This window comes from Siphateles boraxobius, unplaced genomic scaffold (genome assembly GCF_051911475.1).
Source record: "Siphateles boraxobius isolate OS27281-9 unplaced genomic scaffold, OSU_SipBor_1 7, whole genome shotgun sequence".
Lineage (NCBI taxonomy): Eukaryota > Metazoa > Chordata > Actinopteri > Cypriniformes > Leuciscidae > Siphateles > Siphateles boraxobius.
The window spans coordinates 31,745,195-31,766,001 of NW_027509197.1; the positions used below are offsets into that span (position 1 = coordinate 31,745,195).

General features: G+C 35.8%; 2 protein-coding genes across 2 annotated transcripts; one reads left to right on the forward strand and one right to left on the reverse strand.

Annotated features, from left to right (window-relative positions):
* Nucleotides 1–99: 99 nt before the first annotated feature.
* On the forward strand, nucleotides 100–4,146 carry osgepl1 (O-sialoglycoprotein endopeptidase-like 1). Its single transcript, XM_077216403.1, has 7 exons — nucleotides 100–470; nucleotides 1,339–1,726; nucleotides 1,814–2,018; nucleotides 2,324–2,472; nucleotides 3,188–3,318; nucleotides 3,391–3,462; nucleotides 3,999–4,146. The coding sequence occupies exons 1-7, from the start codon at nucleotides 274–276 to the stop codon at nucleotides 4,081–4,083; spliced, it is 1,227 nt and encodes a 408-aa protein (XP_077072518.1). The 5' UTR covers nucleotides 100–273; the 3' UTR covers nucleotides 4,084–4,146.
* On the reverse strand, nucleotides 4,113–20,572 carry ankar (ankyrin and armadillo repeat containing). The gene is made up of 23 exons (XM_077216402.1): nucleotides 19,848–20,572; nucleotides 17,735–18,172; nucleotides 17,476–17,639; nucleotides 16,875–16,987; nucleotides 15,036–15,216; nucleotides 14,723–14,945; nucleotides 14,579–14,617; nucleotides 13,433–13,634; nucleotides 12,582–12,790; nucleotides 12,268–12,372; nucleotides 10,977–11,224; nucleotides 9,643–9,811; nucleotides 9,218–9,459; nucleotides 7,738–7,891; nucleotides 6,936–7,097; nucleotides 6,740–6,846; nucleotides 6,528–6,650; nucleotides 6,255–6,413; nucleotides 5,864–5,981; nucleotides 4,944–5,053; nucleotides 4,617–4,813; nucleotides 4,490–4,536; nucleotides 4,113–4,399 (listed from the first exon to the last, which is right to left on the reverse strand). The coding sequence occupies exons 1-23, from the start codon at nucleotides 20,410–20,412 to the stop codon at nucleotides 4,254–4,256; spliced, it is 4,221 nt and encodes a 1,406-aa protein (XP_077072517.1). The 5' UTR covers nucleotides 20,413–20,572; the 3' UTR covers nucleotides 4,113–4,253.
* Between the last annotated feature and the right edge of the window lie 235 nt (nucleotides 20,573–20,807).

Below are 20,807 nucleotides of genomic sequence, written 5' to 3' on the forward strand. Positions count from 1 at the left end.
TTATTTATTTTTATATAAACCATATACATATGTTTCTTTGCTGAATTTATCATTTACAGCTTACAGAAAAACGGAACGGAACCCAACTTCGCGTGTTGTGAGTAGGACATATTTATATGTAACGTCTCGTTTCATACAGGGTCATGAATGGATTTTTACAAGTTTAGAAGTGTTTTTGATTTGCTTGCATTGTTGAAATGTATTTGATCTTTTAGAATGTTGTCCAGTTAAAGCGACCAGTGTTAATGACAGTGAATTGTCAGTGTTAACAGAATGTTTCCGTGTGTTTTGAATGGCCCTGTTCGTTGCTGGATCAAACACAGCACATCTATAAGAGCCTTCACTGCAGTGCGCCCTAGATTAGTTTTGGGGATTGAGACGAGTTGCGATGAGACAGGGGCGGCTGTGCTGGACGACACTGGAATCATTTTGGGGGAATCTCTGCATTCTCAGAAACAGACACACCTGGAGTATGTATAACCACTAACTTCATTCATAAATAACTAATCTCTCGATTCAATATCTTAAAGGAGCAGTTCAATCAAAAAATGTAGTTATTTATTCACCATTACAATGTTCCTAGCTTCAAAAAGTACAAAAACATCATACAACTCCATATGACTTTTGCAATATACTACAAGCAGTGTTATTTTAGTATTATTTATATACTACTTTAGGATTTATTCATATTTTTGGAGTTGCCTTTTATTTTTATATTTACAGTTTTCATTTTAATTTTAGTTCAAGCTTTAGTAATTTTGTTGAATGTTTTTGTCATTTTTAGTTTTGGTTGTTTTTTTTATTTGTTTTTATTAAGATTTAATTTATTCTTATTTCAATTTGAGTTTTTTTGTCATTTTAGTAGTGAAAATTTTATTTCACTTTAAGTTTAGGTTTTTTAGTCGTGATTCACTGAAAATAACAGCTTGAACATTCGTCTACTTGTTGAATACTGGTATATATATATATTTATATATATATATATATATATATGTATATTGACATTTTGGTGTGTGTGTGTGTGTGTGTGTGTGTGTGTGTGTGTGTGTGTGTGTGTGTGTGTGTGTGTGTGTCTGTGTGTGTGTGTGTGTCTGTGTGTGTAAAGCAAAACGTCAATTTACTTTTGCTTTTATAAATGTTTTTTTCATAAATGTCAGGTCATTTTCAGGTTAGGACTATGTGAACTAAAAAAAAAAGCTAAAGAGGGATTGAAATATACCTAAAATATATACGATTTGCTTTATATTTTTATACACACTTTAAAATTTGAAACCGTATAAACATGATGTAAATACTGCTGTATTGTTGTGTCCTCTTTTTTTATTTGTTATCTTACAGTGCGGGTGGAATTATCCCACCTGTGGCCCAACGCCTACACAGAGAAAACATCTGTAGAGTTGTCCAGGAAGCCTTAGACAGAAGTGGCATTGAACCTAATGAACTCACAGCTGTGGCCACAACGGTAAAGCCTGGTCTCTCCCTCAGCCTCGGGATCGGCTTGGATTTCAGTCTGAAGTTTGTGAGACTACATGAAAAGCCGTTCATCCCTATACACCATATGGAGGCCCATGCCCTTACTGTAAGAATGCTTCACCCTGTAGACTTCCCTTTTCTCGTGCTCCTTGTCTCTGGGGGTCATACTCTTCTTGCACTGGCCAAAGGAATTGATGAGTTTCTTCTTCTGGGGCAAACATTGGATGTAGCAGCTGGTGACTCTTTAGATAAGGTATTGGGATATCACTTAATATTCAAATACAAGGAAAACTGTATGATGTTTGTCATATAAACTGTTTATCTTTTCTTTCAATGATAGATTGCTAGAAGTCTTTCTCTTAGGAATCACCCAGAGTGTTTGACTTTGAGTGGTGGACAAGCCATAGAGCTTCTGGCAAAAGAGGGGGATCGGCGTGCATTCCACTTCAAGACGCCAATGGGGCAGATCTACGACTGCAACTTCTCTTTTGCTGGTTTGCGAAACCAGGTGACAATGGCAATAAAGAAAAAAGAGAAAGAAGAAGGTACTTTATTTGTTCATTTTAAACAATAGAACAGGTTATTTTCCGAAACCTAGTGAGCTGCTTACTGCTTTCATAGACAGCTTTCCGACTGCAACAGCAGCTTATAAGTGACCCTATATAGGCAGCAACTCTGCATGTCTATATATATATATATATATATATTTATATATATAGCACACACAAATATTGTAAACTATTTTATTTGATTGGAGATGAGATGCAATACAATTATTAAAATTTCTAGAACTCAGTGTTGATAATAATCAGTATTGTATTGACTGTAAGACAGTTGTATGTGTCCTCAGGTGTTGAAACAGGACAGTTATTATCATGTGTTAAAGACATCGCCGCTGCCTCACAACACACCGTTGCATCTCATATAGCCAAACGAACACATCGTGCCATTTTGTTCTGTAAGTCCAAAGGTCTTCTACCACAGCACAATCCAACTCTGGTAAGTTCACAGAGCCTCAGGACTGGGTTGTTGCATTTCATATTAAAGAGGCCATATTATGCCCTTTTACAAAGTCTTGGCTTTGTTTTGGGGTTTTACTAGAATAGGCATTCATGCTTAGATTTTTCACATACCTTACATTGTTGCAGCACCCTTCTTCCCAGTCTGTTAGTAACGCTCTGTTTAGTTACAGTCTCTATGAAGCCCCTCCTTCCGGAAAGTGCATTGTACTCTGATTGGTCCGCTGGACCAGTGTGTTATGTGTTAACTACTTCAAGCATGTTTTGGAAAGTCGCGCCACTTACCATAACAGCAAGTTTCAACACATTAATAATGCAATTCAACTAGGCCTCACACTTTCTTTTCTTTTGGCATATGCCTTAATGTATGAATATTATGAAGTGAACGTTCCCGAAAGAAAACACGACTACAATCGAGGTGTTTCGGGGAGTTCAGAAACAGTGCTTACTGATATGGAATAACTCCATTTTGAGTGGACTTTGTGCTTTGTAACTTTGCCGACCTGTTTCATGCTCAAACAGCAACATTACACACTAAAGAATGTTTAAAATGTAAAAAAGCATAATATGTCCTCTTTAAAATTAACTATCTTTGCTTGACCATTTTATAATTTTAAAAAACTTCAACCAATAAATGCTTGTGGTGAATTAACATTTGGTAAAAAAAAACCTCTTCATCTGGTGCACCTCTATAGGTTGTTTCAGGAGGAGTAGCAAGTAATGAATACATCAGACAGACTCTGAAAATCGTCACAGATGCCACAGGATTGCATTTACTGTGCCCTCCGTCAAAGCTTTGTACTGATAATGGAGTCATGGTTGCATGGTAAGGTGATAACATTTTTGCACATCGCCTTACAGCCTCTATTACATGCATAAGACACTCTTTTGTTCGTAGGAATGGCATAGAGAGACTAAAGCAAGGAAAGGGGATCATGTCCCATACTGAAGAGGTCAAATATGAACCCAAGTAAGTTAAAATTGCATTTGCTTTGTTAGTTACTAAATTGTACCCATTTATGTTTTAATGCATGTTTCTGGTCTAACTGTGCATGATTTAACAGTTCATGTAATTTCCAAGTAAAAAAAACCAACAACTTTCACCTTTAATCAAAATGTAGTAACTTGCTCTGCCTATTTTTTAACCACCTGGGTCCATTCTATAATGGTATGCCCTCTTGGATAAAATATCACTTTATATTATTTCCCATTAAATATCATATTTTTCTTAAAAATATTAAATTGCAGAATTTTTTTTTACTTAAAAGGTTTTGCGCAATCTGCTTTTTTGGCATTTTGCCATACTATATATTATGTTCTAAGAATTTATAAAATTGTTTTAAAAGACTATACATATAAAAAGATGAATTTAAACTTTCACTCAAATTAATCTCCTGATATTGTACATTTTAAATGAAATACAGATTTAAAAAAGTATGTGCATTATAAATATATTTATATCATTTTATAATTATTGTACAATAATTTTTTTTAATTCTTTTTTAGGGCACCACTTGGATTAGACATCACTTCAGAAGTTAAAGATGCTGCAATCAAAGTTCCACCATTAAAACTCAGGATAAACTCTTGACGTTGTGTTGTAAGGGAATTTGCATCTTATTAATAAATGACCGTTTATTTAAAGAAACATAAATGTTTCTGTTTTGCATATGCTTTTTGTTCAAAGCTTTTGACGTTATTTCTCTTCCATCACCTTTTGGTGTGCATTTGATGTGCCAGTTCAGAGCTTTTCATTTAACCTCAACTGTGGCAGGACCCCTGTCCCGTTCTGACTCTGGGGTTTGCAGTTCTGGCCCTCTGTCTTATACGGTGCGGCAAAGGAGCTGGTGTTTCTCTCTCCCCAACTGCTGACTGACTAGACCTAGCATTCAGTCTCTTTGACAGTCCTGGTGAGAAGTGGTATAGCGCAAACAGCTGTATGTGAGATATATTCCTCTTTGCTTTAGCCAGCATCATACACAAGTCAATTGAAATACCTTTATTATCACGGTGAGGCACAGGAGGGCCGCCGTTTATCTCCAAACTGCAATGGAGAAAACAAATTATGCTTGTGAATTATCAAAGGCCTCATATTCAGTGACTTCCTGTATAAATGTAAAGCACCTGAGGGATGGAAACCCTATTCTTCTCTGTCTTTCAAACTCTTCTGTAAAGAATTGTGATATTCTGGCATCTTGTGCTAGATTCTTCTTTAGGAGGTCATATATGTGAGGGTTTTTTCTACATTTTGCCAGAAGCTGTCGATGAGCAAAGCGATTAGAGGTCAGGTAGCCCAGAGCACTTGCACAAGCTGTTCGAACCTAAAATGTAGGTTGGAAGAAAGTGTATTATTTTAGTTTTAAAATCCCATGAATGCAATTTTAGGCACTTATAGTATTTTTATAGATTGGGAAGCACTGAATTTACATAAGCTAATGAAACACTATCTACCTCTCCATCTTCTGAGTAGAGATGAGCAGAGAGATGCTCTATAGCACCCATGGTGACAATCGCATCAGTAATACCTGCTCTCGTGTGAGCCAGACTAGTAAGTAGTTGTGCTGGATTAATACAAGATGGAACGTTACACAAAATTATTTTCTCATTTTATTGATATACACCACTAATGTTCGTCAAATCTTGCCCTGGAGGGCCAATTCCCTGCCAGGTTTAGCAGCACACCTGAGCAAGCTAATCAAGGTCTTCAGGATCACTAGAAAATCACAGGCTGAATCTGAAATCGCCCACTAAACCCTCAATCAATATTCCCTACATTAGTCCACTAATACAATTCACTTGAAGAGGTGAATGAAAACGAGTGAGCGAATTCAGTTAGCTGTTGGGGTGTACACTCGTTATTACGGTGCAATGTGGGACAGCATTAATATGTACTCGATAATTTTCACAATGGTTTCGGACACCAATACAAATGGCTGTCCCCTAAAATAATGCCCTATTTGAGGGTATAGGGGGTGATTTTGGTTTCAGCCATAGGTGAGGTGGATCAGGGTTTGAACTAAACTCTGCAGGGTAGCGGCCCTCCAGGACTGGATTTGAGGAACCCTGATACACTTTGTTCAAAATTTTGGGGTTTGAGTTTCTTTTTAAATGCCTTTGAAAGAAGTCTATAATGCTCACCAAAGCTGCATTTATTTGATCAGAAATGCAGCAGAAACAGTAATATCATTGTATTTCAGAAATCATTGTAATATGCTCATTTGCTGCTCAAGAAACATTTCCTATTTTTAGCAATGTTATAAATATTTTTTCAGTATTATTTTTTTTTTTAATCTTAACGACCCCAAACTTTTGAACAGTGGTGTACATTAACACTTCATGTTTGCATTATTTTTATAAGCAGGTCCTCTCACCTGCAATGACCACAGTGGTGGATTGGTCAGACTGCAGTAATTCAACAAGTTCAGTGACTCCCCTTGCAGTCAAAGTCACTTCATCTGACCCACCAATTACTCTGGCTAACACAACTATCTGTCAAACATAAGATGTATATTTAACTACCTGTTTTTCCAGCCCTTAGCAGGTGTTCATTGAAAGCATAAATCTGTTAATGTTCTATTTAAATATTTTGTTGAGAACATACAATAGAATGTCTGAAATCACATTAATTCTGAAATCACATTTTTTGGAGTTTGAAAAAAAAAAGTGATGTAAAATGTATACTTTTTAATTAAAATGCCTACAATACGTTATTAATTTAGTATATACTGAATATTGCGTATAAATTCACAATCTTCTGACTACCTGAAATGCAGCTTTTGCTCTTTCTGTCTCATTGTCAGAATTCAAAAAAGTTTCATATGTCTTCATTGGAATTCCTCCCATTTGTCGAATTGCCTTCTGTTGTGCTTTGTTGTTGTATGCAAACAAAGATAGTGCATGTCCGGCATCCAGACATATGTTCTAAAATAAATGACTTATTAAGCAGTTAATTTAGACAAATACATTTAGTATATCAGTGGCATCGAACAAGCAATATGGAATATTTTAAACTAAGTTTAAAGTGGTATAAATTACTTTGTTTTCAGCCCTCAGGAGCTCCAGAACAATTTCATAAGAGAAGTCCTCTTGTTCCCAAAATCCCCTTTGAAGTTTTTGGTTCCCCATCAGCACACAAGCAAGAGTCTGAGCCACTTGTACCTAATGGGATTTCAAAACACAATGATGTCTCTTCTTGTTTAGGGTGATGGGTATAAAAAAAAAAAAAAGATTTTGAAATGAATTCTTACCTTGACCTCAGGGGATTCATGGGATTTTAAAAGCTCTAATAATATAGGAATGGCTTTTTCTCTGTAAATAATCTTTTGACTGTTTTTATTAGTAGTGAGGACCACTCCTGCAACCACAAAACAAACATCTTATCATTTGCGCTATAACCAAGCCATGTATACCAAAAAACCTGGAAGAAGAAGTGTGAGATATTACCAATGCACAAACAACCCAAGGCTTTGATGACACTGAGCAGGGTCTTCTGTGTTGTTCGGGACCCTCGAAGCAAACGAACCAAAGGCGGCACCCCTTTCTCCCTGCAAAAGCCTTCCTGATGGGTACGACTATCTCGGAAAAGCGCTATCGCTGCTCGGCACCCTGTGAAACAGCGAGATACGTGCAGATAACGTTCTCCGGGGGGTTGAACATTTTTTCAAATGTGTAACGATATGAAGGTGCGGACAGTTCTGTCTGAAAAAGATTTTTAGGGAACATCTGTCTGACAAAATGTTTTAACAGACGATCCAGAGGAGACCCGATCCAGACACCTGACTGAAGCACTTTTGGAATATAGCGTTGCTTTGGAATCACAGCCTGTAATTGGGTCATAGCTTAACACTAATAGCAATACAAGAGACGGAGCCACTCTTGTAAGCAATGTTTATGGAGAAACCCACTGGGGGAATGACATTCCACTTGCATGCCTTCCTGTCTTATGAGCCTAACAGACCGGTGCTGTCTCAAGACAGGGGAATGCTGGCCGCGTACTTGCTGGACCGGACCTGTTCTGTCAGTGAAAGGGAGAAGTTTAGGCAGTCAATCTGCTCAGTTTATCCAGTGCCTGTCAACACGTAGTCAATGGGAAGCTGTTTTTATTGCATTTGGTGCTTCTTCTTTCTGGACGACAGCTTTGCAGCAAGAGTGTTACTTGCATTCATGGGTGACTGATTGGTTGGATGGAACTGGGTGATGTCTTTTGGGACGGTGTATAATGAGACCGATTTGTATCTGGCCTTACCCACGTATTGCATTTTGTCTGAAGAGGACAGAAGAAGGTCAAGGATGACAGGGTAGCCCATCTTCTCTGCCATGAGTTTCTGTTGCTTCAGAGTTTGTCCTGCCAGGGCCCACAGAGACGTTGCACCCTGTTCCCGCACGTCCAGCTGGAACACCTGAACACAGGGTGAAGGTCAGAAAGAGTTTACTGTGCCAAGGGTTGACTTGCAGCTTTATGCAGTACGAGAACCGGACTGTGTCATTTAAGCATTTTACGAATATTGTTGGCTTCTTGACCAATTGCTTTTGTATGTCACTTTGGATAAAATCATCTACTAAATTAGTAAATGTAAGTTATCTAGAACCCTACAGGTAATTTTAAAAAAAAATCTGTCCTTTCTGTACTAAATTTAGCACATTTAACCCTATAAACTCTCTTGTGTCATATTTGATATGCACACTACATGCCTTCTGTCGTATGATTGATAGGTTATACTTTTTTAGCAAGTAAATGGGCTTTTGGTACAATTTTTGAAAATGTCCTTTATTGATTTTTATGATGTAAATGTGAGAATAACTTTAAAAAAGATTTATGATGAACACCTATTGGAGTCAAGCAACTTGGGTTTACTTGATTTTCCATACATAATTTTTTTTTAGGAAAAGTCATGTTAAAATGTGAGTATCAAACATCAGCCTTTGAGGAATGTTTATTTGTACATCTGTCAATCATCATTGTATTGGATTGCTTTTTGGATTGTATGTGTGTTGCCCCCACAATAAAAACTACAGAGCTTTGATAATAAAACTAAGCATTTAAATATCATCTTACTAAGACATATTATTGGGAGATATAGAGTGACAACTGATATTAATATGCATTTCATGTATGTGGTCTAGTCTGCCATACGATTATAAGGATCTCATTGATTTGCATTACAAGGTAGCTAAATTTCCTCTTACTTTTTGACCACATGTGTAAATAAAGTAAAAAAAATCACCAAATTTCATATTTTTGCTCAATCAGTTTTCTGAAAAAGAGAATTAAGGCGTTTTTTTCCTTCTCAAATATGAGCTCCATATTCTAACTAAAACATTAATAATCACTAAATCAAATAAGATAATTTACTAAAATAGTGTTTAAAAAGTGCTTAAAAAATATGCACAGTATGGTCTGTAATGGCTAAGTTCTGTAGCAAAAGTAACAAAAAATTTAAAGCAATTCATCATAATTCTTCACTGAATAATTTATGTGACTCTAAGTAGTTCAGGCACTAATGGATGTAATTCAGGGGGAAAAATGCACCATTCCAAAAACTTTTTTTTTTTAAGTGCAAAAAACAAAACTAAAAACAGCTTTATATTGATTTATTCTAAGTCATCCCTGCATCCCTGCAATGTTTTATTGATGTGCCTGAAAAGTGAAGAACTGGCTTAGTTACCCAGAGGCAACATTGTGGAATAGAGGTTTGAATAGTGTGCTAAAGCTGCAATTACATTACCTTTAAAAGTTGTAAAAGATAGTTATCAGCCGATTGCCCGAGGAAGCACTGCTGTATGTCAGGATTGTGACTGGCTATAGCTTCAAGCGCTGTGGCCGCCTTGACCTGAACAGATATCTTCCTCTCTCGCAGGGCTTGCACCAGGGCACCGACCGCTCCCATCTCACATATGAGCTCCTGGTTCTCCCTGTGACCCCGAGCCAGCTCTGCAAGGGCCAAGCAAGCCTCTTCCTTGAGTGCTTCTGTCAGAAAAACACATACGTTTAATCTGAAGGCAATTGATTTCAGAGTTTCTCCTTTTGTGTTCCACAGAAAAACAACAACAGCATAAAGGTTTGGAACAACATGACAGGATTTCCATTTTTGAGTGATCTATCATTTTAAAAACAGACATTTGTTCTTATTTTCCAGAAGGTAAACAGTACCACAATTCACAGACAGGAATTCAACGAGATGTGGAACTCCTCCAGCGTGTGCAACAGCAGTTTGGTTGCATGGGCTTCTGACACATAGTGTACGTATGCACCTGACAGCATTTACTAGCACATTTTGGAGGTCAGAGGTCAGGAGATTCACTAATAGGGTCACCCCACCCTGCACAAAAAATGAGTATTTGTTTAAAAACAAACAAAAAAATAAGCTTTAAGCACGTTCACACCAAGGACGATGACTATAAAGATAACGATAAAGATAGTTCTAAAAATCGTTCTCAATATAGAATAGCAGAGTTCACACCACTTTCAGAACGATTTTATCCAGCTGATGAACGATAAAAACATTGACAGCCAATTAGAATCCATCCTGCTGCACCGAGCTCGAACATTTAAAGTGACAGACAAGTGCAAGCTTAGAATAAACAGAACAATATTGTCCACTCGAGGCTAATATAGTTATCTTTATAGTTATCGTTCTTGGTGTGAACAGGCCTTTACACTGATGGTGAAATCTTTGGAATAATTACGATTATTTATTTTTTTTGACAGAAGTCTCTTCTACTCACGAAGGCTGAATTTATTTGAACGAAAATACAGTAAAAACAGTAATATTGTTAAATATTATTACATTTTAAAATAACTGATTTCTATTTGGATATATTTTAAAATGTAATTTATTCCTGTGAATGCAAAGCTGAATTTTCAGCATCATTACTCCAGTCTTCAGTGTCACATGATCCTTTAGAAATAATTCTAATCACTGATCTGATTGCAGATCTAATATGCTGATTTGGTGCTTAAAATGCTCATTTATTAATAATGGTTCTTATAATTATCAATGTTGAAAACCGTTTTTGCTGCTTAATATTTTTGTGAAAACTGACCGTTTTTCATGATTCTTTGATGAATAAAATAAGTTCAAAAATAGAACAGCATTTATTTAAAATAGAAATCTTTTGTAACATAATAAATGTCTTTACTGTCATAATTGAATGCATCCTTGTTGAATAAAAGTATTAATTTATTTACTTTTAATAAATACCAACTTACTTAGCCAAAACCTTAAATGGTAGACTATCACTGTTTCCACAAAAATATAAGCAGGACAACAGTTTTCAACATTATAATAATAAGAATTGTTTCTTGAGCACCAAATCAGCACATTAGAATGTTTTCTGAAGGATCATGTGACACTGAATTCAGGTGAGCAGAGACTTCAAAAACATTAAAAAATCTTTATTATTCCAAACTTTTCACCACCATGCAGCGTGTAAGGTTAGGAACTTTAGATGTGAACAGAAAGCATAAAAAGTATCTTGGCTCACCAGCTGAGCGATGAGGCTTTGCTGCTGTTCGCTGTGTCCCGCCAGATCGGCTAGTATAACAGCACAGCGAGAGTGCAGCTCAGGCTGATGGCCTCCGAGAAGCTTGATCACCACCGGCACGGCACCATGATCCACCAGACCTTCACAGACTTTTGCATTCTCTGACATATGACACAGCACAGCTGTAGCCATACACTGCACAACCTGTCTGTCCGAACCAAGGAGGCCCACCAGCACTGGAATACCTCCTGCAGTGCAGTGACTATCATTAGGCAGAAATATAATGCAATCTTCTAAAGGCCAATTCACACTGCACCAATAGAGAACAATCGCCAGATTACAGTACGTCACTTCTCAGACATTCCATGTCCCGACAAATACCAATTCAACACGTTCAACCAAGTGCCGACTGTTGCCGTTGGTTGGTGTCTGTCGGCGCAGTGTGAATTGGCCTTAACTTTTTCCAATCTTCTAGCCCAGTGGCTCTCAACTGGTTTCGCTCAGAACCCAGATTTTTTTACAAGCTGCAACTCAACAGTTCCAATATTGTTTATCTTACAAAGGTAAAAAAAGAGCTTAACATATTGTGTTAGGTTGGTGAATATGAGAAATGCATTTATTGAGCTATTGTTTTCCTGCTGTCGGAACTAGGGGTGTAACAATACATTAATGTCATCTATCATGATATTTTGAACAAAGCCAAAATAGATATAAAATGGTATTTTTTTTTATTAGTAATTCTAATGCGAATGGTAAACAATTAACTAAAAGAACTGTTTATTAAAATGCTACATTTGATGTTACAACAGGAATGGACTTGGACTTGGCCCAAATGCCACCTTGGCAAAGGTGACACTAAATAGAAATATTCATTGTTCTGCTTAGCTACAAATACAGAATTATGTCAGACTAATATGCTTGCACTCTGTCCCCGACTACATGCATTTAAAACCCAAAAAAGTTTTAAAAATTGTATTTTATAATTTAATATATAATAATGTATTTCATTTTTAATTTATTAATAATAATTAATAAACATGGTAGCTGAAATGTATGACCTTCTGGTTTTACCCTATTTAAAGCACTATTGCCATATCTGATGCCAAATTAAAACTTTCATTTTGGGTAAACTATACATATTGTGCTTTCCACAATACATGTTGCATTTTTTGTATTGCAATATATTGAGACATGAATTATTGTTACACCCCTAGTCAGAACAGACACATGACCCATTTTGGGGCCATAACCTACTAATAATTAACTTGATTATCAAGTATATATCTTTGACCTGCTTCCATTATTTCCTCACAGGAGGACTCAGTGTTTACACAAAGAGCCTCAAGACACCTGAGGGCCATCTCCAAACGCCTGGTGTCCTCACTCAGGATCATTTCTGCCGGAAAAAAGAGAGAGATCAGGCAAATCATTACCACAATTGCAAATTTAAAAAAAAAAAAAATTACTTATTGATTTAAATAAATTATTTGCCACTCATCTAAAAGTTCGAGAAGCCGTTTCACTCGGATATACGTCATAATAGGGAAGAAAGACAATAGAAACTTTCGTTTCATGACACATTTTAAATCTGCGACCGTATCATACCGACAAGAATCTTCCACACAGGAAGCCCATCCAAGTTCAGCTGAATGAGGTGTCTAAGGACATCTGTGTGAAAGTAAAGTGCTGCCAGGTGGACAGTGTTATTGCCCTTGCTGTCTTCCTCTCTCCAGTTTGCCCCAGTGGACAACAGGACGTCCAGAGCTTCCACTGAACCAGAGGTCGCTGACAATAAGAGTGGTGAACTACCATACCTGTAAAATACCCATCAGTGTACATCTCTAAAAAATAACAGTGTTTCTGATTATTATGATGAAAGAAACCCTATTAAATACATTCATACACTTCTGTTCAATAGTTTGTTGTCAGTGAGATTGAAAGAAAATAATTCCTTTATTCAGCAAGGATGCATTCAATTGATCAAAAGTGATTTCTATTTTAAATAAATGCTGTTCTTTTGAACTTTCTATTTATAAAGTAATCCTGAAAAGAAGCGTATCACGGTTTCTACAAAAAATATTAATAAGCACATTTGTTTTAAACATTGATAATAATAAGAAATATTTCTTGAGCAGCAAATCAGAATATTAGAATGATTTCTGAAGGATCATGTGACACTGAAGACTGGAGTAATGATGCGTAAAATTCAGCTTTGATCACAGGAATAAATTACATTTTAAAACATATTCAAATAGAAAACAGTTATTGTTATTTGTAATATTATTTCACAATATTACTGTTTTTACTGTATTGTTGATCAATAAATCAGCCTGGTGAGACTTCTTTCAAAAACATAAAAAATCTTACCGACCCCAAACTTTTGAAAAGCAGCGCATATACATTCAAATATATATTATATTTTTACAGTTAATCTATTGCTAAAATATATCACATACTCAGCAGGGGTCTTCATCTCCAATAACGTAGGGTCTTTCCTGCATAGTGCTTGAATACACGCCACCTGGCCATAGAAGGCTGCAAAATGAATAGCCATCCAGCCTCTCTTATCCACAAGTTTATAGTCCGCTCGCAGTGCTAGAAGACAGTTTAAGGATTCAAGGGAGCCACATTGTGCAGCGAGGTGCATTGGTGTGAGCCCTAAAAGAAGGGGGGAAAGTTATCAATGGCATCTTTAAACACATAATGCAAGGTTTTAGCTTTTTGGAGTGATTTTACGCGGTCACTTAATAAATAAATTGGTTACAATTTATTTTGATGGTCCCTTAAATATTCTGTTGACTATAAGTAAAGTCGCACCTACATGTCAACTAGCTCTCATTACATGTCAACTAACTCTCATTAGCGTATTAGTAGACCGGTAGGGTTAGAGCTTGGGTTAGTGAAGTAAGCTGACATGCTCTTGCAAAGTTACTTATAGTCAGTAGAATATTGTTGATAATACTGTTGGAGGACCATCAAAATAAAGAGTTGGCTAGTCAACTAATACTATAATGACTGGTAGTTAACATGTACAGTAGTTGAAACGTTACTTATAGTCAAGAGAATGTCTAAATGGGACCATTAATAATGTATTATAATAATAATACATTATTATTTTTTATATTATTATTATTGGTGTGAGCCCTAAAAGGGGAATAACAATAAAGAAACAACATTGGTTACATCTGTTTTGATTTTATTATTGTTGTTGTTGATATTATTATTATTATTATTGGTTGCCATTGGTTACATTTATTTCTCTTTTAGGATATGAGAGCTTTGATACTAATAATAATTTGTATTATTACATTTGTATGAATAAATTATCAACATTAATATATTTTATTAATAATAATTGAATAATAAATATTATTATTAAAGATGGCATTTTTAGATGTGTTGTGTCAGGTTTGGCATCATTGGTTGCATCTGTTATGCCTATAGAAATGAGCTTTATATTTATAAATGTCACTTAATACATTTTTATATAAAATGTATATTTTATATATTTTACAAAATTATTATCATTAGTAGTAGTAGTAGTATTGGTTGCATTGGTCATAGATTTTTTCTATCAGGAGTTTCCATTATAAGACCCTTACCCGCTCCTTCTATGAATGGACCTCCAACACCTGGTTTACCTGCCAATAAAAATGACGTACTGTAAGAATATGATGAAATGTCTATAAGCTTCTAAAGGCCTTTAAATCCAGCTGCACATGAATAGAGACTGATAATGCGCTGACCTGTGTTGGTGAATCTCTCACTGCGTGTCTGGTTGAGATTGACTCCTGCTGCAGCGAGCTGAAGGACGATGTGTGATTGGTTGTTGGCTGAAGCGTGGTGAAGCAGAGAGAGACCCTGCTCATCAAGAACATGCAGGTGGGACGCCGGGTTCCTGCGACTTAGTGAGTGGAACGCTGCGCACAGTCCTCTCTCTGCTGCTGATTTCAGCCCAAATGCCACGTTCTGATACCATGTTACAAACACATTTTTGATGTTTAAATACAGAGTATGTAAATGTAGGTACTCTGAAACCAAATGATTGTCATTTATCACCTTGCACTTTATTGCTTTTGTGTAACCAAATGTTTTCTTGAACTGCTCGTGTAGCTCAATGTCCGTCAAGGGCAGTCTCTTCCCTTTGAGTGTTTTGATGGAAGCGTTTAAAGCCCCCCACCACTGAACCATGTTTTGTCGGGGATAAAGCGATTCTAACTCAATGGAGATGACATTATAGCTGCAAAACACAAATTTTAATTAATTAGATGCCATGCAAAGCAACATTCTGCGTGTACAGTATTTGGTAACACTTTATTTTAAGGTGATGTAGTTACACGTTACTACATGTACTTGATGTAGTAATAACAGAAAAGGATGTATAATTACAAGTAACAAACCCTAACCGTAACTCTATAGTAAGTACATGTAGTTAATTAATATTACTCAGTACATATGAGTAAGTACAATGTAACTACATCACTTTAAAATAAAGTGTAACCAGGGTATTTATATAATTGAAAATATTAATATACATGAATGTTGTTGTTAGGGATAATCTGAGTTTGTGATATGTTTGGATGGGTTTTGTATAATGTTTCAGTTTTGTGCCTCTGGGTACGTTTACACGACAACAATATGCTTAAAACGGAGAAGTTTTTCCTTGTCGCCATCCCTATTCACACATGGATCTGCAAAAACGACTAAAAACGCTGAATTCTGCTGCCAGGCCATAAGATGGCAAATGAAACACTATAGACTGAACACGTAACGTGCATGACGTCATCGTTTTCAGAGATTCACGTTTTTGTTGTTTACAGGGAGACCGTTTCAAAAACTTGCGCTTTGAAACCTGTTTTTAAAAGTTTTTGTTTTCAGGCACCCAAAACGATGTTGTCGTGTAAATTAATGGCCAAAACGCATACAAATTTTAAGTTTTGGTGGCTTGAAAGGGCAAACTTTTGAAAACGGGTTTCAAAGTGCAAGTTTTTGAAAACAACACCCTTACCATCTCCATGTAAACAACAAAAACGCAAATCTGTGAAAACGCTGAAGTCATGCACATGCGTATTATGTGTTTAGTCTATAGGCTTTTTTTGCAAATGAAAGGATATAAATATTAACAGTAAGAAATAAGGGAGACATACGGACATCGTCACAAGCGGTTATAAGAATTACTCAAAGCAACACAATTTAACATTTTGTCATCATGAAAAATTAAAGGTTCCTTACAACAGACTCAAGAATTATATGTTTTCAAAGCCTTTGTGAAAATGAAATTTACCCAGAAGACAAAGTAATAATACAGCGTTATCAAGATTAACATCCTTAGAATGAAAAAATTATAAATTATGTAATTTGTGTCTATAGATATGTGCGTTCGGCTCGAGTCCACTGTAGTAAAAGAATGTGTATGCGCACAGGCGTGTAGTCTTTCCTTACAAAGTGACATCGCCAACTACTTGTCTGGCAAGAATAATACAGCATTATTAGTCGTTTTCACAGATCCGTGTGAACAGGGATTGTTTTGATAATGTTGTCATCTGTACAAAAGAAAAACTTTTCCATTTTTAGCACATCGTTGTCCTGTAAACGTACCCTGAAAAACACGGTTTGAAATCGCTGGTGATTCTGACGTCACAAACTACCTTGTAACCAATCACGTGAATGTGTGATCGTCAACGAGTGGATCTCTGAGCTGGTGTGAGTAAGTGGAGGCGGGGCTAATTTGCATATTCATAGAACCGCGCATACTTAACGAGTCAAGGCTGTAGAGTTACATTCAAGCTATTTTTAAGCCATGAAGAAAACAAATTTCAAGGAAAAAAACTTTGAATATATCATTTTGGTGATCAAAGATGAGTTTTAAGGGATAGAATTTGTGACAGAAGTGCTGACCTTTTCCCTTCAATCTCACTGAGTGGAATTGGAAACTGTGTTTTATAAGAGTCCTGACGAAGCAACTCGTAAAGGTAATTGGCTGCTTGAGTCTGCAGAGTTCTGAAAGCCACCTACACACAAAAAAATATATAATATCAATTTAATTCTGTAAACAATCTATTTAAAACCCTAAAATTCATATCAATGTCTGATTCTTATCAAATTAAATGGTTATTTCATCTAACAATCCAGAAATTCATTTATATTACAAGGGGATAATAATATATTTAACTCTATTAATATTATAAATGTGTTATTATATTTAATTGCATATAGACAATATTAAATATAATTTGTATTATTTTATTTGTATTATTGATATATATAATTGAATATATGCAATGTTAAATGTATTATTACATTTAATTGCACATATGTAATTAAATATAACAATAATTATTATTATTATTATTATATTTACTATTGTCTACATGAAATTAAATATTATTATTATGTTTTATTTTTTTACTTCACAAACAAACAATGAAATAAATTATATTGGATTCTACAAGCTTTGCATTTTTATTAAAACGGAAACTGTCCTAGACTCATCTCTCACCTTTGTTTCCTCAGTGATGTCATCAAGAGGAGGAGTCCCCACATCAAATTCAATCCCTCCATGAAGGTGAAAATACTGATCTTGCTTTTGTCGAAAGTGCTTACAGGCAAATTCTGGTCCAAGAAGATGTGGCGGAACCTCTCGTTCTGTTTTCAACTTGTCATCTTTAAGCATAAAAAAAAGTTTTAATTTACCAATGTCAGTGCATCGATATATTTATCAGGCATGGTAGTGATAGCAATCAAAAGAAAATGCAAACCTGACAAAGGTGGGAGCATTTGAGACAGATTAGGAATCAACATCTTTTTCCTCAAAGATATCAGGAAGGGCACCAGGAACGTGATGAGTTTCAGGTAGGCGAGGTCTCTGGAGACTTCTGCATTCCTCTCAAGGTGCTTTCTCACCACAATAATGTGGTCAGACAGTCTTTTCTGTAGCCTCTGGTAAGTGGCCAGATCAATGTTGTCCTCAGTGAGTCGGACCACATTAGACAGGCTGTGATTCCCCTCAAACACAAGGAGATTTTGGTGCTGGCGGACAGAGGTCAGGTAGGCGCTCAACTTGATCAGGATGTTCTCTGAGTATTGTGAGAAGAGATTCTCCTCGTCTGCGCTGTTGGGTTCATAGGTTGGGTCTACATCAATGTTCTCCTTATAAATGTCCTGGTAACATGGATCATCTGAGGTGTCTATGAAACCTGATAAGATAAATCAGTGTTATTTTAGTATCACTGCAATGCATATATTGTATATAAATATATTATAGTTTTTTTATAAACTATAGTTTTAAGCTTTAAAACCATAGATGCAAAAACCTCTAAGCCCGTCTGTAATGTGTAAACAGGGACGAGGCAGAGAGGGAATCCAGATGCAAGCTAAAGTTTTACTAGATAAACATAAACAAAAAATAATCCAGGAAAAAAGGTAAAATCCATAAAGAGAAGACAGGAGAACAACGACAGGAATACACAAACAGCAATAACTACTGACAAACAACAACTGAAGCACAGATGTTTAAATAGCTAGACTGGTTTACAAGGCGCTGAAGAGGGACAGGTGACTTGGTGATTGATGTCATGGGAACTAATGAGGGTAACTATGGTGACAAACAAGGGACAAGGCAAAACAGGAACCAAAGACAGGAAGTGAACACAGAAACAATGGGGAGCTAAGAATATACTTCAACATAAAAATCCTACAAAAACAAGGCAGTACAGGGATCGTGAAACTGTCTGACATTTTTCTTTTTCTTGAGCATTGCTATCAGGCTCCTATGTTTCGGTTCAGTCATTTAATTTTAATGGCAACCCTTTGGCAATTTTAAAAGGGTTATTAGTCAGTTATTGAAAAGCTATATTTGCAAAAAAGTTCACTGACAAGACTAAAATAAAAATAAAAAAAATACTCAGAAATGCTCAAAAATGTCAGATGAACTTAGAGCTTTTTGCATCTGAAGTCTTCCTATATAATATTTTATAATTATTTATCAACAATGAATTATTAAAATATAATGATCAAATATTTAATAATATATTAATTAATATTTAATATTATATTTTTTATTATTTAATATAAATTTAATTATATTTTGTTTTTATATTTTCCTTTTATTTTTAGTAATTTTGTTGTGTTTTTTTATATGTCTATACAGGCCTAATTTTTATTGATTTTATTCATTGAGTTTTAGTTGCACTTATTTTACATCAAGTACAACTTTGTCTAAACTAGCGTTTTATATATTTGATTTTATTTAGGTTAGTTTATTTCATTTCATGTAATTTTTGTGGTAACACTTTATAATAAGGTCTCATTGATTCACACTAATGCATTAACTAGCCTAATATTTTTACAACATTTATTAACTTTTTTTTGATAATGTTAGGTAATACAAATGTTCATAGAAAGCATCAATGAACTAATACAACTTTTGACCTTAAAATGTTTTAGTAAATGTTTAAAATAAACTAACAAATTAACAATAAGATAAATAAATGCTAAAGAACTATTGTTCATTGTTAGTTCGTGTTAACATTTCCACCTATTTCAACTTAAAATTTTAAGTTCAGTAGCTGCTTTAATTTTTTAAGTTAAATCAAATTAAAAACACAAGCCATTTTAAATCACTATTTGAAATCTTGATAAGTGGTGAATTGCTCTCTATAAGTTGAAAATATTAGCTGTTTCAACTTATTAATTTTTTTTTTCTTGCTAAAGTGCATTCTGTCCTGACGTGGTATCAACTTACAAACGGAATCTTATTGTAAAGTGTCACCATTTTAGTTTCATTTAGCTTATAACTGATAGACTACAAATGACATTATTACTTTCACACCATACTTTGGCTTTTCTGGATTGAAATAATTGATATCTCACCTGCATTGAGGAACTCTTCAAGCACATCTTTCTTAGTTTGAGGCACACCGTCTGAATCAACGGCCATGATGGATCTCCATAACTCAGAGAAGCGCATGCGTTTTTCTCTAGAAATGTAACTCCCGTGCCAGAGAGCCTTTATGGCATAATCTATGTTTATTAGAATCTGACCGACTTTAGTATCGTAATATGCTGGTGGTAATTGGCACGTGGAGCTCTGGTCATAGTTGGGTACCAGATTGATAACAGGAACTTGGTTAAAACCATATATTCCCACAGTCAGCTCCCTCACAATCTGGTGGACCACTTTGTAATCCAGGGGCAAACATGCGTCAAAGGGAGCCAGAATGATTATGTTGGGAGCTAAGATGTTCGTCATCTGTCTGATGATGCCAGGAGGAGCATCCACAGGCTGGTTGTGCACTTCGCCACTGAGCAGCCAGTTACTGGAGGTCAGGCTGAGCAATTCTTGCAGTTCCCTGCGGTCATATTTCTGCAGTAAAGACTGAGCGGTCAACGCAGCACGAACAGCGCTCTCGCTGCTCTGGTCGGATGGGTTCTCCATCAAAACTTCATCAGTTTTATTTCAGAAACAGACCATTACGGTTCACCTTGAGCGATTGAGCTGTCCGATGAAATGTGTGATTTTGAACGATGTTGCTCTTAGCAACCAGTGACGCATAGTGACGGTTCTTCTGCAACTCTTCAGATCAACCCATAGATGGTGCTGTTGCACGCTTTCACGGTCAAGGTGAGTGCAACATGCAGGATTAGCTCATAAATGAGGTGTTACTTAGTATTTGTTTTTCTTATTATTATTATTATTACTAGTTCATCTAACAGGGGCAGTGCGGATTAATTAACATTACTATAAATGCACCAGTCATCTGTAGTTCAAGACAGAATATTACAAAATCACCCTGCCTAAAAACAAATGTTTTTGTACAAAAAATGTATTCA

Coding starts and splice junctions, on each gene's coding strand:
- osgepl1 (XM_077216403.1), top strand. CDS start 274: ATGTTTCCGTGTGTTTTGAATGGCCCTGTTCGTTGCTGGATCAAACAC. Junction 2,473..3,187: donor CACAGCACAATCCAACTCTG/GTAAGTTCACAG, acceptor GCACCTCTATAG/GTTGTTTCAGGAGGAGTAGC. Junction 3,463..3,998: donor GAGGTCAAATATGAACCCAA/GTAAGTTAAAAT, acceptor ATTCTTTTTTAG/GGCACCACTTGGATTAGACA.
- ankar (XM_077216402.1), bottom strand. CDS start 20,412: ATGGAGAACCCATCCGACCAGAGCAGCGAGAGCGCTGTTCGTGCTGCG. Junction 11,225..12,267: donor TGAGGAAATAATGGAAGCAG/GTCAAAGATATA, acceptor ACTGCACTGCAG/GAGGTATTCCAGTGCTGGTG. Junction 7,098..7,737: donor AGACAAAATGCAATACGTGG/GTAAGGCCAGAT, acceptor GCTGTTTCACAG/GGTGCCGAGCAGCGATAGCG.